This window comes from Crotalus tigris, unplaced genomic scaffold, assembly GCF_016545835.1.
Source record: "Crotalus tigris isolate CLP2741 ecotype Arizona unplaced genomic scaffold, ASM1654583v1 scf7180000017850.1813134, whole genome shotgun sequence".
NCBI classification, from domain to species: Eukaryota; Metazoa; Chordata; class Lepidosauria; order Squamata; family Viperidae; genus Crotalus; species Crotalus tigris.
This window is the reverse complement of record NW_024096672.1, coordinates 1,162,622-1,181,693: the sequence shown is the minus strand read 5'-3', so window position 1 is coordinate 1,181,693 and position 19,072 is coordinate 1,162,622. Positions and strand designations below refer to the sequence as shown.

Below are 19,072 nucleotides of genomic sequence, written 5' to 3'. Positions count from 1 at the left end.
CTTTCAAAAGCCAATAGAATAAAAGGGAGTAGCACAGTTAAGGAAAAGGGGGGGGGGGAAATGGCAGACTGCGTTGTTTGGCGACCCCCGTGAAATGGTCGTTCGACCCCAAATGGGGTCGTGACCCACAGGTTGAGAACCGCTGATCTAGAAAGTACATTGGCGAATGCAACCAGGAGGCACAGATCCATCTTTGCTGTCATTTGCAATAAGATGAAGTAATAGACAGGGTGGTAGTGAGGATGAATTAAGTAAACATATGGTGGTGCTTAAATGTTTGTGCCTTGTTTAATTGCATTCTCTCTCTCCACTTTTAGGAATTGTGTAGAAGTTAGATCATGTTTTAGATTGTATTCATGGAAAAATACTGAACATTCAAAAGCTTAAACATCACTGTGTGCTGGTTTTTGCTTAGTATGTATGTCTTTTCTTTTACCTTTTCCTAATTGAAAATTAGAGTTCACAGGTTCCAATAAAATCCCTGTTATTTTTGCATGTCTTCTGCTTTTTTTGGGGGGGGGGAGGCTGGTTGTCAAATGTAAGTGCATTATTCAGTTCATGAACCTTGTGTTATGCCTTTTTTTTGACAAATTTCCAAATGGAAATGGGTACATAAGGCAGAACAGTACATAGCCGATAGCATAATTACACTGATAACTTTTTGGGTTGCCAAGTCCAACAGTAATAGCAATAACAGTTAGACTTATATACCGCTTCACAGTGCCTCTCTAAGCAGTTTACAGACTCAGCATATTGCTTCCAACAGTCTGGCTCCTCATTTTACCAACCTTGGAAGGATGGAACGCTGAGTCAACCTTGAGCCAGTGAAACTTGAACTGCCGAACTGCCAGCAGTCAGCAGAATTAGCCTGCAGTACTACATTCTGACCACTGCGCCACCATGGCTCTTAGCTATGATCATTATGAAAAAGGCTTCAGTTTAACAGCAAAAGAGATGTTTTTATATTTATAGATTGGTTAAAGTGAGAGCAATGCCATTGTTTGTTTGTTTTTTGCTGGTCTCAGTTCTATGTTTGTTGATAGGGGCAAGACTTCACTAAGCACGCTTAATTACAGTATTATTTCATTGTTTTCAGTGGCAATTTTAAAATTTACTGGACAACCTGCACACTCTTGGGTCATCAGTTCAGAGATACTTCTTTACCATTCTTTCCTGCCTCCTTCGTTTCCTCCCTCCCTCTCTCTGTCATTTTTTCCCTCCCTCCCTCTCCTGCCAGCTTCCTCATTTACTTCATAAGGAAAAAGTCAGTGAGGAAGCCAGCAGGAAGTTGCAAGACCTGCAGACTGGTACGTGGTGGTTGCTGGGTGGGGAAGGGAACTATGGGGTGTATGGGGGATAAATGGAGTTGCACAAGAGGTATTGCATGGATTGGGAAGGGTGTATAGGTATGCACCAGAGATACCATATTGGTTGGGGAGGTCACGTGGGTGAGCGGCATAGTTTGGGACAGTGCTTTTTTTGTTAAAAAAAAAAAAGGTGCCGGAACTCACACACAGCTCCGACTCCACTTGAAAGCCCTTTACGGAACGGGGGGGGGGGAGAAACTGCTTTAGGGAGCTTCCAAGATGCAGATCACTCACCTGGAAAAGGTCTGTCTCCTCCTTCCTTTCTCCCTTCCTTTCTCCCTTCCTTTCCCTTGCCAGCAAGTATCTGCTGCTGCCTTGGAGAAGGTATGAGGTGTTGTGAGACTGGCTGGGAAACTGTCACAGAATGTTGAAAATGAAGATCATGTGATCGCAGCAACAGCCCAGCAGTGTAACAGCAGCTAGTAGCACTGCATAGCCACAACTTCCCCAAATTTCATTCCTTTGGAAGTCATGGGTCTCAGATTTTGGCTGCATTCTTAAAGTTAGCCCATTTGAAGTACCTTGGTTCAAAATTTGTAGATGCATTGTATCTCAAACAATGAAATTCTGCTAAGCCCTGTGATTTTATTCTCACGGTGTATTGTGTGGTTATGTTGGTTACATAAAATCACAAGTTTTTCAGTGACAAATTCGGGGTATCTGGGATGAGAATTGGGAATGGGGAATGTTTGTGTGTGGGTGCATTGGCATATATGCTTTCTACTTTTTTTCATACAAGAATTAAATGAAAGAAGTGATTTTGTATCTCACTGAATATATTTTATAATTTTATGTATGATAAAGTACCTTATTCATGCAGCAAAGAAGCATAAACATAAGAAAATGTTGAAAAACAGGTATTTTTTTCTTGAAAGTTTCTAGTAGCTATGTGACATTTTCCTAAACAATTTTAGAAATGTAGAAGACACCACATTGAGAAAATTATTAATTCAAATAGTCTTTTTTTAACAACAACAAAAAAAATCCTTAACTGTCTTTTTAAAGACCTCCCCTTTCTTGTGGTATTTTTACTCTGCCTTGCCTCGGGCTCTGGGTTGCAGTATTGTATTTCTACCACTAGGAGCAGTAGATCGAAGATGTTGGATGTTAATTCTACCTTCACTTGGTTTTATTTCCTTGTATTCCTTTCTCCCACACAAAGAGCTGCGGTTTATAATATACACAATTCCAGTTTTGAATATAGTGGCTGCCAAAGGCTGCTCACGAATGTAAGTGTACTTGTACGTACTATATTTAATTTCTGTTTCAAGATCTGGACTTCATTATTCATCACTTGCTAGTTTGTCTATCACATTGTTCTCCAAATAACCTTGATAGGAATTCTGGGAATCATTTTGTCGGCCCCAGATTGGGAAGGGCTGACTTGGAATAAAAGATTCTTATTTTGTCATTCCCTCAGGGCATCAGTCACTTGGCCTTAAGACTTGATGAGAGTGAATTAGTGAATAAGATGTAAAATGCATTAACAGTGAAATTTCCCATGACCTTTTGGATTAGAAAATATGCAAGCTGTTTAGTACTATGAATTTTAAACTACAGCAAACTAATCTCTGTCTTTACAAAGGATGAAAAAAAATCCCCATAAAAACAAATTCATTTTGTTAGTGCATATTATATGTAGTAAATTCTGTCCCCCTGTTGCTCTTTAAAGTCCAGTAAAACAGCAGTCCCCAGCCTTTATGGCTCCATGGATCGGTGACAGAGAGGGGGAAGGGATGGTTTGGGTGTGCAATCTAATCCCGCTCATGTGCAAATGAAGCTTTGCACCCTTGCCCACTGCTTGCATGGCCCAGCTCTCAATGGGGTGCATAGCCCAGGGTTTAAGGACCCCTGCACTAAAAGTTTGAACTTCCATGATTATAAAGTTTTACTTTCATGTCTATCTAATCAGGGTTTAGTATCAACCGAATGACTATGGAGATTCTCAGTCATCCAGGTCATAGTTATCCCAAAGGTGCTTTTTCAGGAGGCAGTTGCTTTTCTTTGAAGATGTTTTGCTTCTCGTTCAAGAAGCTTCTTCAGCTGAGGAAGCTTCTTGGATGAAAAATGAAACGTCTTCAAAGAAAAAAACAAGAAAGTCCACTTGCCTCCTGAAAAAGCATCTTTGGGATATCAACCTAAATAAATTGACTAGACCAATGTATAATATTCTAAATCAGGTTGACTTTGACCTGTATATTAGAGCTAGGGTTAATTGCAGTTGAGAGTTTGAGTATCATGCTGAATCATACTTAACTGAAGATGAAAATGCAAATTTCAAAGGAAAACTGTGCATGTAGGATGTAATCCCAGGGCTCCTGCCTCCAAAAGTAAACAAGTTTAATACAATATAAAATGACATCTACAATTCATGTAATCTAACATTCAATGTGATGTTTTAACAGCTGCGTATTGGTGTTGGATATATTGTGCCCACTAAATAACTATTTTTCTGTTCTTCACAGTCTAAACAATTACAAGAAATCATGGTTATACAAATTAGGCACTCTGTTTGTTATAGCACACATTTTCGCTAATGCTGCTTACTCAGGAACATCACTCTATGTGTCCCACTTCAATTACCCTGGAGGAGTTGCTATGCAAAAACTACACCAGCTGGTACCTCCAACAGCAGGTGAGTAAAACTGGGTTGATGAAAAGCCATCTTGTGTCTTGTACTTTTTTTAGACCCTTCTGCAGATTGGATGGGACTAAACACATGGGCCATTTTTTGTTTTGGCACTCTGTGAGGTTTCAAGAGATAAAGTAACAGTCTTAAAGCTTGCTCTTTTAAGCCTTATTCTGCCTTTTCCCATTTTGAGGATGTGATCTGTGATAGGGTGAAAAGGTGTGAGGAGGACAGCACAGCCCAGAAAGCAAAATAACTTGGAAAGCCCTATTAATTACACATTTGTGTACATTTTGAACCCCCTGTGGAATTGAGGAGCGATGCTGTAAAGGCAATTAGGAATAGAATGTTAATAGCAGAGAATGGTGTTTCTCGACCTTGGCAACTTAAAGGTGTGTGGATTCAAGTGCCAGAGTTCCCCCAGCCAGCATAGTCCCTAAAGCTGTAGTGCTTTACCTATGTTGAGTGGCGTAAAGAGAGCATGATGTTGGTACACATTATCAAATTAGCTTCGTTAATGATGGTTACAGTAGTGAGAACAGAGATTGTTAACTGTGATGTCAAGAAGAGTGTGTGCACTCTTGCACTATAATGTGAATTATATGGCAAGGCTATCTGAATATAAGATTTTCTTACATTCAGATAGGCATTGCCATATAATTCATATTATACTGGGGGCTCACAAACAGGCAATAGAGAGCTAGCCATATCCTTCTATTGTTCCCCTGCAAATGGTATTTGGAGACATCATGCCTCCTTTCCCCCACAACCAAGAGATGACACTAAGTATTATCCCTTAGTAGACTTGCCCTGCTTGGATATATCCAATCTGCTTTTAATCCAAGTGATTTATTTCAATCTGTGCAAGAATTGCTTTCCTTTTCCTGTTCTAAGTCTTCCAGCCACTTTCATTTGATGACCACAGTCCTAACTATTTGATCCTAGTATTTTGACAGTTGGCAATCAGGTGATGGGAAAGGTTTGTCATTCTTAGCAGAGCCTTTACAAAGTTATATAGGAAGGGATTGCAAGGGTCACGCAAGCATGTGGTGAGCTCAGCGAAGAGTCTTCTCAGACAATTGAGGGGTATTTTGAATGTTCAATATGGCTGTTTCAGGGCCTCTTTCCAGTGAAAGCATGAGCAGGAGATAACTTCCACTGAAAGTGCTGTTTTCATTTTGTTGGGGCCCAAAGGCACTCCATGAGTAAACAAGTCACTAGACGGTGCTTTGCTTTTTTTCCCTCATGTCAGCTGTTCCTTTAATTCATTAAAAAATGGATTAAATTCTAGGTTGAGCACCCTATTAATTTTAAGTATATTAATTCGACACCAAGCATCTCCAGTACAGTAGCCAGCCAATACTTTCTACTTCACTCATGTTTGGAATTTACCATGTTTCCCCGAAAATAAGACCTATCCTGAAAAATGAGACCTAGCTTGTTTTTACATGTGCGCCTAATATAAGCCCTACCCCCCCCAAAATAAGCCCTAGTTAAGACCCTGCCCACTCCGTCCCGCCATCTGGTTGTATGAGGTAGAATAGAATAGGAATGGGAATGGAATGGAATGGACCATGGACGTCTTCTAGTTCAGCCCCCCGCTCAAGCAGGAGAACCTATACCATCTCAGACAAGTGTCTGTCCAGTCTCTTCTTAAAAACCTCCAGTGATGGAGCACCCACAATTTCTGAAGACAAACTGTTCCACTGGTTAATTGTTCTCACTGTTAGGAAGTTTCTCCTTAATTCCAGATTGCTTCTCTCTTTGATCAGTTTCCAATCATTGTTTCTTGTCCTACCCTCTCTGGTGCTTTGGAGAATAATTTGACCCCCTCTTCTTTGTGGTAGCCTCTCAAATACTGGAATACTGCTATCATATCACCCCTATTTCTTCTTCTTCTTTTTTTTAAGGCTAGCCAAATCCAAGTCCTGCAGCCATTCTTCATATGTTTTAGTCTCCAGGCCTCGGACCATCTTAGTTGGTCTTCTCTGAACTTTTTCCAAGGTCTCAACATCTTTTTGGTAGTATGGTGACCAAAATTGGTTACAGTATTCCAGGTGTGGTCTCACTAGGTTTTTATAAAGTGGTACTAATATTTCATATGATCTTGATTCTACCAGGATTGTATAAGCTTTTTTGGCTGCTACTGCACATTGCTGGCTCATAGTCAAGTGATCATCCACTAGGACTCCAAGATCCCTCTCACAGTTACTGTTTTTAAGGTCTCACCTAATCTGTACTTATATCCTTGATTTTTCCTGCCTAAATGTACAGCTTTGCTTTTCTCCACATTAAAACTCATTTTGTTGGATAGGGCCCATTGTTCCAGTTTGTCAAGGTCTTTTTGAATCCTGAGCTTGTCTTCTGGAGTGTTGGCTATTCCTGCCAGTTTAGTGTCATTTGCAAATTTGATGAGTTCCCTTTCTAATCCCTCATCTAAGTCATTGATGAAGATATTGAAGAGTACTGGGCCTAAGATGGAGATGGGGCGAGGCACAAATGTAAAATACAAGCTAGAGTGGGGGGTGGAGCTGTCCCCGTACCCTGTACCTGCTTACTTCAGGGCCCCACAGTCAAGCCTCCCATGTCCCACACTTACCTTGCCTCATGTTGCAGCAGCGGCACCAGCAGTAATAGCCCCATCTAGCAGGAGTCTGCGTGGCTGCTGGCCTACCTCTGTTTACTGGTGGGTGCTCGCAGTAGGAGCCACATGGTGTGTCATGCTGGTGCCGCCACTCATGGCAGGAGGGCATGTGACGCATCACATCAGTGCCGCCGCTCACATGTGCCACAACACAATGCACCATGTGGCGTCCTGCTATGAGTTGTAGTACTGGTGCGATGCACTACATGGCATCCTGCAAGCGGTGGCACCGGGCACAGTGTGCCCTGTGGCGTCCTACCGTGAACGGTGGCACCAAGCGTGATGCGCCATGTGGCGTCCTACCATGAGCAACATGCAAAATGGTGTCCTGCTGTAAGCAGCCGCAGAACAAATCAGGCAGTGGCGCAACAGGTGTTGGGGTGTTGAAGGCCTGGTTGTGGCAGTGCTGAGGTAAGTGCGTAAGACATCCCCTGAAAATAAGACCCAGTCTTATTTTTGCAGTAGGATTTTTTCAAATAATAAAATAAATACAAAATTCGATGACTTCCGGTTTCACATTGTAGTGAGACAGATACAGGGAAGCAGGGCTTTGCCTTCCACGTTCGATTTTGTCCTGCTGGGCCCCCGAAAAGGGCCTAAAGTCACCCCAGAGAGGCGACAAAAAAGGAGGGGACCTTCATAGATCACGGAGAGACGGCAGTCAATCCGTTCAATCTGAGGAAGCCCTCTGAAAAGGCAGGTGAAAGACTGACAGCTACTGACAGCCAGGGAAAAAAGCACCAACTAGCAAAATTTAAGCAATGCATTTGGAACTGGGTAAGAGTATTTTTTTTCCTGCTCTACTATTTTAAAAAATTTCCCTGGAAAAAAGAATCCCAAAAGGCAAAGCTCGTAGAAGCAAGATGGTGGGGTAGGGGTTTTCTTGGTGCCCTTCCCCCTAGAAAAACGGCGGCAGTTTAACATATTTGGGGAGAAAAGTAGTCAGATTATAAAACCAAATTGGAAATAATTTAAAGTTGTAACATTGAAAAAATTGGGAGACTTAAAATATCTTGGAAACTTTATTTGCTTTGAAAAATATCAGACTGAACTCTTGAGAAATAAGTCCTGGTTGAAAGATAGACTTTTAGTGACATCTAGTGGTGGAAAAGAGGAACAGCGCTAAGACTTTTGTTTTGTTTTGTTTTGTACTCTGGAAAGAATGACCTTTGCTTGAAACTCAGACAGAGATAGCAAGTTAGGCTCTTTGATGTCCCTGAACTTCTCAGCCTTGCAGATTGCAGCTGGAAAAGAAGAGGAACTCTTTGGACTGTTTTTCTGCAGGATGGATTATAAATATAAACTACTCTGAAGCTAGCTGGCTTTCCTGAATTATAAACATCACTTGAGCTGCAGTATCAAGAACTATTCAGAGACAGAAAAAAATTGACAATTGGTTATTCTCTTTGGGAGAGGCCTTATGGATTATTAACTCGGAATAGTAAGGCCTTGAGGATTATAAATCTTGGCTGACTGATGATTTTGGTTTATTGGATAACTGCTTGGAGTTGGTGCTGAAAGACAAAAGTGGATTATAAATTTTTTCTCCCCCCCCTTTTTCTTCTTTTTTTATGGGGAACCTATTGGATTATAGATCTTTATTTTCAAGAACTATCTAGAGACAGAGGAAAGCTGACTCTTGGTGATTCCCTTTGGGAGAGGTCTTGTGGACTATTAACTTTATGTAACAGGACTTTTTGGATTACAAATTGGAGTTGATTGATAATGCTGGACTTTTGAATAATTATTTGGAGTTGAGATTGAAAGACAGAAATGGACTACAAACTCTCTTTTCTCCTTTCTCCCCGTTTGGGGGAGTCTAATAGATTAGATTACAAGAGACCACAGATAAAGACTACAAGAATTTTTTGAAATGAACTTAAAGGATATATTGTAATACTGACTATAAGATTGAAGGTTTTGTATAAGATTGATAACTGGGGAATATATTAGAACTGAGAAGGTCTGGAGGATGGGAATAAAAATGAGTGTTCCTAATCTAGCTAAAATTAGAAAAAAAAAACATCCTCAGTGCCATCTTCTACTACCTCCAGTCCTATGTATCAGAGATCAGTTGACACAATGTTATAGCAAGAAAAAAATCAACAGCTTCCAGAAGGAAATGCAAACCACACTACAACTAATCCAGGAGCTATTGCCTCACCCAAAGAAGACACCAAGAGAAATCATGAAGAGACGAAAGATAACTTTGATAAAATGAAGGAAGAAATTCATGACTTGAAATCCCAATTAGAAAACTTGGATGGCACGCTTTTCTATGGTATGGGAAGAACAAAATCCATAAATACTTTCAAAATCACTATACAAGAAATGTCTTGCTTTTGACATGGGAAAAGATAAAAATGAAAATTTATATGAAAATACCAGGATGGATCTCGAGAATGGAATCATTTGTACACCCAAATCTAATCAACTATGAGAAACCTGTGACATACAGAGACATTTTGAATACTGATGGAAAATTACAAACTAAACAAGAATTGGAAGAACAGGGTATTGAGCTATCATGGTGGCCACACTTTCAAATGAGATACAAAAAAGATGCTAAAACATATGTTTTTTATAAAAACCAAACAGTGTTTGACCAGATACTATTGTCATCAGATGAAAAACTGATTAAGAAACTATATAAATTTTTGTTAAACCTGAAGATGGAAGATGAAGAAGTTAAACAATGATAACTTGGGGAAAAAAATTGGGCACAATGTAGAATTAGAAAAATAGTAAAACTTGTGGGAAAGAAACTATAAAATAACAAGGGCAGCTACTTATAAAGAAAATCTATATTAAATGTTTTATAGGTGGCATTTACTACCTGCAAGATTAGCAAAAATGTTTAAAAACAAGTCTAGTAATTGTTGGAAATGTAGGCAAAAGCCAGGCACATACTATCACCTCTGGTGGACATGCCCTAAAGCAAAAAAATGTTGGTCAAAAATACATATGTGGTTAGAGAAAATGTTAAGAAAACATGTAAATTTTAAGCCAGAATTATTTTTTTAGGAATAATCACAGAGAACTATGAGAAAAATGTATAAATTTAATATTACATGTATTAATAGCAGTGAGAATTATATTTGCACAGTATTGGAAAAATGAAGAAACACCATTGGAAGAAGACATAATTAGTAAAATCTTGGATTGTGTGGAAATGGATAGGCTTACATTGAAAATGAAAGGGAAAGAAGATACAGAATATTTTCAAACATGGGATAATTTTTACAAATAGCTAGAAAAATGGAGTAGAGAGTAGAAATGGAAGTTTCATTACTATGCAACCCAGACATATTTGTTTATTAAGCATTAAAGATTTGTAATGATAAAAACTTAATAAAATATCTATATAAAAAAATAAATACAAATCCACAAGTTTGCCCATTAGTATAGACTGGAATTGTTCGTTGCTTTCACATATTTTTGTTTTTGTTTTTTTGAAGATGTTTCTGTCCACATTGATGGGGCTGCGGCACAGACTGGTGTGTCTCGATTTTTAGAAGTCAACTTGGATTGGAAGTAAGTCTCTGTGTTTGTGTCTGTAAGAAAGATAATTTTTAGCAATTTGTTATATATCAGACAGAAAGTGAAGAGGAACTAAAGAGCCTCTTGATGCGGGTGAAGAAGGAGAGTGCAAAAGTTGGCTTGAAACTCAACATTAAGAAAACCAAAATCATGGCATCCGGCCCTCTCAATTCCTGGCAAATAGATGGGGAAGAAATGGAGGTAGTGACAGATTTTATTTTTCTGGGCTCCAAGATCACCTCAGATGGGGACTGCAGCCAAGAAATTAAAAGACGCTTGCTCCTGGGGAGGAAAGCTATGGCAAATCTAGACAGCATACTAAAAAGCAGAGACATCACCCTGCCAACAAAAGTGCGTATAGTCCAGGCCATGGTTTTCCCAGTTGCAATGTATGGCTGTGAAAGTTGGACCATAAGAAAGGCTGAGCGCCAAAGAATTGAGGCCTTTGAACTATGATGCTGGAGAAGACTCCTGCGAGTTCCTTGGACTGCAAGGCATTCAAACCGGTCAGTCCTAGAAGAGATCAACCCTGACTGCTCTTTAGAAGGCCAGATCCTGAAGTTGAAAGTCAAATACTTTAGCCACCTAATGAGAAGGAAGGACTCACTGGAGAAGGGCCTAATGCTGGGAAAGATTGAGGGCAATAGAAGAAGGGGACGACAGAGAATGAGATGGTTGGATGGAGTCACTGAAGCAGTAGGTGTGAACTTAAATGGACTCTAGAAGATGATAGAGGACAGGAAGACCTGGAGGAACGTTGTTCATGGGGTCGCGATGGGTCGGACATGACTTCGCAATTAACAACAACAACAAATATATCAGAAGTGTCCAACCTTGGTAACTTTAAGACTTGTGGACTTCAACTCCCAGAATTTCCCAGCCAGTGATGGAGTTCTGGGCACTGAAGTCCAAAAGTCTTAAAGTTGTCAAGGTTGGACACCTCTTTATATATGAATGAAATTATCATCATGATAATCTCTTGCTCTTATATTTGTTTTTGTGTGTTCAGGGCTACTATTATTCAAGCTTTTAGTTAGTTAGAATGTTGCACTGGAATTCAACAGCAAGGCTCAAGTAAAGGTCAGGTTGTATATTCCTTGTCTCCTAGGAGTCCTTCTCTTTGCAGTGAAGATGAGGTGCCAAGCATACACTAAGAATCAACATGCAAATTATCTAAAAATTGAGACCCTATTATATAGATCAAAGTAAAAGAACCAGTGACCTTCTAAACATTGCTGAACTACAACTCCCAGCAGCCCTAATAAGCATAACCTATAGTGGAAGATGGTAGGCATCAATTTTCAGCAACATCCTTGAAAGGTCAGAGATCGTCCACCTCTAATTGGGTAGGATTCCTTTTTAAATTTAATTAGCTTCTGTGAGGCAGAAATGTGTAGTGTGTGGCCTCCAAACTTAGTTTTTGTTCATCTCTATAGCCCTCTATTACTTCATTATTACTCTGACCATTTTGAGGTGGGAAACACAACCATTGTACTGCAAACCTAGTACAGGAAAAAAAAGTCCATTTTTTTCATCACTATCCAGCCCTGTCACTCCAAAACATTAAATATGGCCACCAGGCATCAAAATTCTGCCCAGCCTGGTACATGGTTTGATAGCTTCTTGTCCTAGTTAAGGACATTTGCTTTCTGTATTCCAGAGTGTTTATTAGACGAAGGGTATTTATATTTAAACAGAACCCCTTTAATTTGAGGGGTGTGTCAGAAATTACTTATGTGTGTCAGGGTTAGTTTCAAATAAGGAGCTGCTTCTTTTATACAATGTATGTACCTAAGTTCAAACTACCTCCTGGCAAACTAACAATTAAAAACAAGTTTTTTATGGTTTCTTTATATTTTGTTTATGAAATCAAAGTAATTTTGGAATTGTAGGCAGATGTTTAAAATGGTTTATTAGATTTTTGCAAACATCAAAGGAAGATATTTTCCAATTAATATAAATCTGGGATACTGCTGTGTGCATAGGTTAAAAAAACTTGAAGTTAACCCCAGAGTTGAAGTTTCATATCACTGAATATTAAACACAAAACCAAGAGCTCATAGTTCTTGCCAAATTACATTAATAGAAATCGGGATAACGATGTTGCACATTTCAAAATCAGGGTGTACTACTCATTCAAAAATCTCAGTCATCAATTAAATATATGCAAATCAAGTGAGAATGCACTTATTTGTTTTATAACTTCTCTTTCTGTTTAGGTAAGCATTTGAGATAGCTAAAAAGGTATAAAAATATTAAAATAAATACTAAACTAATTAAAAGATAAAACCCTGGATAAAAAGATATGCCTCTATTGCCTTTCTATATACTGAAATCGTGGTGATTAAATGCAACTCCAGAGGGAGCTTGAAAGCGGTTCAGGAGAAGGCCTTTTTCTACATGCAAGTTAGATCAATCTCTGTCAGAAAGGGCATTTTCAGAAAGGCTTTTCCTGTAGCTCCTAATGATTGGTCATGCTCCTCAATGTTAACCACCAACAATATTTGCCTTATAAGTAATAGGCAATGTTTTAGCATGGATACTACATGACCTCCATAATTTGCACGGGTTTGCAGCCTTCTGGCAGCATTTTCCATTAGTTACAACTTCTGTTTGATTTTTCCAGGCTAACCTATGCAAGTTCATAGAACTTAGGGTGCCCAAATTTGACCCATTTGGGACTGAACAGAGCTGAGTCATGAGCCTTACTTGTGCAAATTTTCTCAATAGGGGTATCACTTGCAATTCCAGTTGGCAGCAAGGAGCAGGTTGGCACTTTGGATTCCTTACTTGATTTATAGGGGAAGTGTAGCCTCATCCCCAAAAGGTTGAATCTCAGTCATTCAGTTTACATTTAACCAACCTCAGCTCTGCTTTGCCTGGATTTAATTTCAATTTGTATACTTCCAAGCTGTTAATGAACTTAGGTAACAGAATTGGATGATAAGAAGCAGTAGAAACAGTAACATCAACATATTGATGGAACCCTACACCAAAGTTCCAAATGACCTTTCCTAATTATTTTATGTAGATGTTGAAGAGCATGCCAGATAAGATAATATCCTATGAGACACTAGTATCTTTTTGCACATGATTTAGCAGAAAGGATCAGAACCACCACAAAAACAATGCAGCATAATGCCATTACTGAAGGAATCTGGGAGAACCAGTAGGGCAATACGTTTCAGTTTTTGTTGTGGATCAAACACTAAGGCAGTGGTTCTCAACCTGTGGGTTGGGACCCCATTTGGGGTCAAACGACCATTTCACGGGGGTCGCCAGACAATGCAGTCCGCCATTTTTTTCCCCCTTTTCCTTAGCTGAACTACTCCCTCTTATTCTATTGGCTTTTGAAAGCCAATAGAATAGACTCTCTTGAATAGAGTCTAATTCTATTGGCTTTCAAAAGCCAATAGGAATTGTCCAGGCTGTCTCTGCCCTGCTGAACCCGCCAAAAGTCCCATTCTGCAAACAGTGCTGCACCAGTTGAGTAGTCCTCGACTTACGACTGGTTGGGGGTCGCGGCATTAAAAAGGTTGAGAACCACTGCACTAAGGTGTTCGTAACAGTTTCAATTCAATTTCTTGGCTGAAAGTTTGATTGAAATGCATGTATTTTGTAGGTCAAGAATGGGTTTTATTGTTTGTTTGTTTGTTTGTTGAGAGGATTTTTTGTTTTGTTCTTTTGGTGCCTTCAAGTCAGTATTGACTCTTGGACCAATCCTTGCTGTTTCTTGGGAATATTTTTTGGGGGAAATGGTGCCATGTCCTTCTTCCTGGGGCTGAGAGAGACTGGTCCTAGGATTTGTGCCTAAGATGGAACTAGAAGTTACTGTCTGCTGGTTTCTAGCTTGGTGCTTTGACCACTATACCAATTGGCTCTCCTTTAAGCAAAAGTTTGTACTTCCAATTCACAAGATATTTTTCATCACTTTTCTTAACCTCTATTTTGTTTAATCAGCTAAAAGAGAGCAACAAACAAATAAGCAATTGTTAGTCCTTATCCATACACATTCTCCTTGGAGTCTGTAACCGAAAAGAATACAAAATAAGACAACAAATGATTTCTAAGGTTACATCCTTACAATCTGATTCAGTGACTGCTATCCAGATAACTCTTTATTCTCAATAAGTAGTGATGTAAATTGTCTAAAGTGAGCTACCAATTGTTCTGGCTATCCATCCACATTGCCTGAATATCATGGTGCAGGAAATACTTCACAAAATAAAAAAAATCAGTTGTAGCCCATTCTGTGTAGACACAATACAAGTAGAGGAGTAAGTACTTTCAGCTGCCTTAGAGGATCTCAAATAGCCTTTCATGTTGATCTGAGATGATCTATAGGAGAACCATTCTTTTATGCATGTTCATTAAGTCTTGATGATCAAAATAAATTGAGAGCTTATTGGAGCCATCTGATGTTTAATTCTCTTGCATAGCAAAACCTTAAGAAATTACAGACATTTTATTGCCTTGCTTTGAAGATGGACTGCAGTAGGCTTGACATAAAAGTTGATTCTGGCCAAGCTTGATGTTCTTAGCATTACAAGTTTTGATTTGGGATGAAAGGATTTATTCAGGTCAGGAATGTTAGAATAATATTTAAGAGAATCTGTATTCTAATAACAGCTTACTCAAAGGGAAGCACTGCCCGAAGCGTTCGCCAATTGCTTAGTTTCACCCAGCAGCTAGCCCAAAGTCCTTCTTTCAATTAAAAGGTAAAGCTGACATATCAACCTGGTAACTAATATGAAATTCTGGAGGAGATTTTTGTAGATGCTGGAAAAGAGGTTCCTTGGACTACCCTCTAAGGCCACATTTACACAACATGTTAAACTACTCCAGCTAGTTAATGTGAATGCATATACTACATTCTTACCTTAATAATTACATTAGGTTAATCAGAATGCACCACTTCTCTGTTAATTGTAATACAAAAACACGGAATAGTCACCATGTCTGATTAGAATGTTAAAGCATGGCTATTCGTTGGTTTGTAGATGTTTTTGCACCACACCTTTATCTACTCTAATTTATGTGAATATATATTTCCTTTAGTAGGGAGTGTGACTTTTGAAGATGGAATGTCCACTGCTTCTGGTGTACTGGAAACCCTGGTTTATTAGTTGAGTGCAAATTTTAGTTAGTGTTAATGAGGAATGGTGCTCATCCATGTTTGCTTAATCATAGGGAGTCATCCAATAAAGTTGAGCTATGAATGGGACAGGGGAAATGAGATACAGCATGTGTTCACAAGTTTAATGTGGTGTACAAATTGTATGCCATTTATATGCATACTCCAGGGGCTTAGAGATGCCATGTTATTTTCATTGCATATGTTCTTCAGTGAGACTAGAAGTTGGCAGACAGGAATTTGGCAATCTTGTAGCTCTTGAGCTCATAAATATTAAACGGAAACGATGGATGAGAGCAGAACAAATACCAAGCAAGACTGAAGGCATTAATTGGTATAATTAACTGGAGCCAGCCAACCAGGCTCTCTTATTAGCTCCTTCAGTCTCTCTTCTCTTTCCACAAAATTTTTTCTCTTCCATCCTTTTCACTGTTGGAGGACGCTGAGATAGTCAGTGCATGAAGACAGAGAGGTTGCTTGGAATAATTTTCCTCCCACTCAAATTATCTTGCCAGTGAAGCAGAAAGACATATACAGACATTCAAGGTCTGTAACAGGAGCTTCAGTGAAAAAGACTAAGCCACGGGAGCTTCCAAAGGCTGCAAAGGATATGTTTTTAAAGACCTTGAACGTGAGATTCATTCTAGAAATTTATAGTATTGATTGAAGAATCAGTTGGCTTGCAAAACTGTTCTGGAAACAAACAGTAGTTGTGGCTAATAGTTATTTAAATGTTTAGACCCCATTCAAAACCGAAGTAATGGGTTCATTCCATTTTTTTCTTTTTCCAAATTCATTAGTTGGGCAGTTGGTGCGAAACTCCAGTGACTGTTGCGTACAATCTAAGTTGTATATAATTCACAAATTGCTTTTATTTTATGTGTTCTTAGAGAACTAAGTCCATTGGATTATAACATTACTTATAAAGTAAGATATAAATTATATTCTATTATATAAAGTATAATATATAAAGTATTACATTTATATTATATATTATATTATATAAAGTAAGATATAAATTATAAAGCCGTTGCAATCCTAGGTTGCAATAACACGAATAGAATCAAGATCACGTGAAGTATTAGTACCCTTTTATAAAGGTTTAATAAAACCATATTTAGAATACTGCATCCAGTTTTGGTCACTATATTATAAAAAAGGTGTTGAGACTCTGAAAAGAGTGCAGAAAAAAGCAACACAGATGATTAGGGGGTTGGAGACTAAAACATACAAAGAACAGTTAAAGGAATTGGATATGTTTAATCTAGTGAAAAAAAGGACTGAGGTGACATGATAGCAGTGTTCCAATATTTGAGGGGCTGTCACAAAGAAGGGTGTCAACTTATTTTCCAAAGCACCAGAAGGCAAGACAAGAAACAATGGAAACTAATCAACAAGAAAAGCAACCTAGAATTAAGATGAAATTTCCTGACAGTGAGGACAATTAACCAGTGGAACAGCTTGCCTCCAGACATTGTGGGTGATTCATCACTAGAGGCTTTTAAGAAGAGACTGGACAGCCACTTGTCTGGAATAGTATAGGGTCTCCTGCTTGAGCAGGGGGTTGGACTAGAAGACCTCTAAGATCCTTTCCAGCTCTTATTCTGTTAAGATAAATGCTTATTGGAGCTTTTGCTCATAAAAAAGCGTTTACCTAAATTAGGGAGTTGCATTGTACTGAGAAATTGAATTCTCAATCATTTTCCTTAGCCTACTGTTGCTGAGAGCCACACTTATCAGTCAATAAGTCGGCAATCTGAAGGTTGCAAAGGGTAAAGAGTGGTACACATAGAACTGAGAGGAAGTGTTTTGTTTTTCCTTCTCTGGGGAAGCGGCTGGAGAAATTTTGAGGGCTATTTCATTTGTCTAAAAATCATTATCACTACCATCAGTTTTCAGGAATTACATTCAGAATGAGTCCTAGGAAGTGGTCGGAGGCAACTTATAGTCCCAAGATTGTAAGTAGCCATCCCTGATCTAAATAATTTGCTGGGAGAAAACCTCCCAAAATCCTATTCAGTATGGCTGTTACCTGTAGGTGTTGAGAACTAGTTTCAAATAACAGAGAACTTAGAAAGTAATACAAGAGACATACTTTATTTAACTAGATTTCATCTGGCCATCACTAGTCTTCCTCTGATTGCCATAGCTACAATTGGGGGTAGCTCTGTCCCATTCCATAGGCCTATTTTACTTTTTGTATAGCATTCCATTACCTGTAGTATTTTTGCTTTTGTGGCTAATAAATGATTCTGAACCACCAAATTCTTAAATCACCTATTTCTGTGCCCATTCTGTGCTGTATAACTTGTTTGCCATTTGTTCCAACGGCGATGGAACTACTTTAAGTAGTTTAATACTGTATTACCTTCCTATTTTCTGCCATGGTTAACATGATCCTGTATTAAAAAAATCAGGTTCTTTGACAAAGTAATCTCTCAACCATTCAGTTACCAAATGCTCTTTTAAGAGTCCTCACTGCTCTATGTAATTATTTTCTGCTTCATAGTTGTTTCCTATATTGTTTTCATAATGATCCTTCCTCTTGCTTGGCCACAACCTAAGTCTCTTGAATGAAATATGGTTCAAGTCTTTTCTTACCTTACACTGTTCATTCTCTTACAGATATGATAAAAGGGAAGACCTCAAACCAGGCGACCCACTTATGCTCTTATATACACATGTACTTATGGAGATGAATTCAGCTCAACTGTCACATTACAAGACAACTCACAAAGTTCTTGTGCATATTCCTGGCACCAGTGGAATTGGGTTGAATTTTACGGCACTGCCCCCTATTACTTTAAATTTGAAAACCAAACTAGTATTGTTGGAAAAGCTCCCCGTTTCTTTTGGAAAATAAACGTTAACAAGTTTGAAATAGTTTTTCCTAAGTTGTGTTGCACTGATTCAAAACCTTGACATGTCAATGAAAGATCAATACTATTTGATCCTATTCATTTCATGTACCTGAAAAACTTTCATATAATATATATTACATGTAATGCCAGCTATATTTCAATACAAAGTACATACATTCAAGACTTTTTTCTACAGTTATATAGGAAATCTACTAAATAGTTGTCTTTATGTAACACTATATGTGGTTTAATGTTTTCACATTGTTTTCTATCATGTTGAAAAATAGCATAATGTGCTGTTTTGGACCATAATATAAAATTCATATGTCAATAAAAAAAAAATCTTATACCTAAACCTGAATGTCATTAGGCTCAACAAAATCTGGAAATCAATGGATGCTATTTCTGTTTTTATCTGTTGGGCGGTTTTGCTCATAGACAATATTTGCATACAAGCCCATATTGTCATCCCGATAACATTCCTTGACCAGGTTTCCTTTGTCAATTATCAGTTATGGAGTAAACATTAGCAGTGTTATGGGAAAGTTAAGTTGGCCTTGAAATATTAAGAGACAGCCAAGCATAAATCAAGAAAAATAATGCTGGGTGTCAAAAATGCCATTTGTTTTAATTCCTTACAGGTTTTTAAGTGGTAATTTCTAAATATATAGCTAATTATTTAAGTCAGCTATACTGACTGTTCTCAGTGGCCAGATAAAGCAATGGGTTAGAAAGTATAATTGTGGATGATCTACAACTTGTAATTGAATATATGCAAAAAAATATCTTACATAACTCTTAAAATCATTCATCAGTGTACCTTTACATAGTACAAGTAGGGTGCAAATTGACTTTGATGCAAGAAATACCATCCTGTAAAACTGGTTTAACTACGCT

The 19,072-nt window shown here is 38.4% G+C and overlaps 1 protein-coding gene across 3 annotated transcripts in view; it reads left to right on the top strand.

Moving 5' to 3' along the window:
- The window catches only part of ALG12 (ALG12 alpha-1,6-mannosyltransferase), a 29,553-nt gene extending 11,023 nt beyond the window's left edge, over window positions 1-18,530 (top strand). Inside the window, exons 7-11 of one of the 3 annotated variants that reach the window (XR_005556720.1) lie at window positions 2,373-2,596; window positions 3,833-4,002; window positions 10,099-10,174; window positions 11,289-11,526; window positions 17,940-18,070. Coding sequence is in view for 2 of the 3 variants with exons in the window: in XM_039343431.1 (XP_039199365.1) it covers window positions 2,373-2,596; window positions 3,833-4,002; window positions 10,099-10,174; window positions 17,940-18,177 (708 nt within the window). In the remaining variant the exon portion in view is untranslated. Of the gene's footprint in view, window positions 1-2,372; window positions 2,597-3,832; window positions 4,003-10,098; window positions 10,175-11,288; window positions 11,527-17,939 lie in introns of all 3 variants that reach the window. The other 2 variants (XM_039343431.1, XM_039343432.1) reach the window with 2 other exon arrangements.
- The last annotated feature ends 542 nt before the right edge of the window (window positions 18,531-19,072 follow it).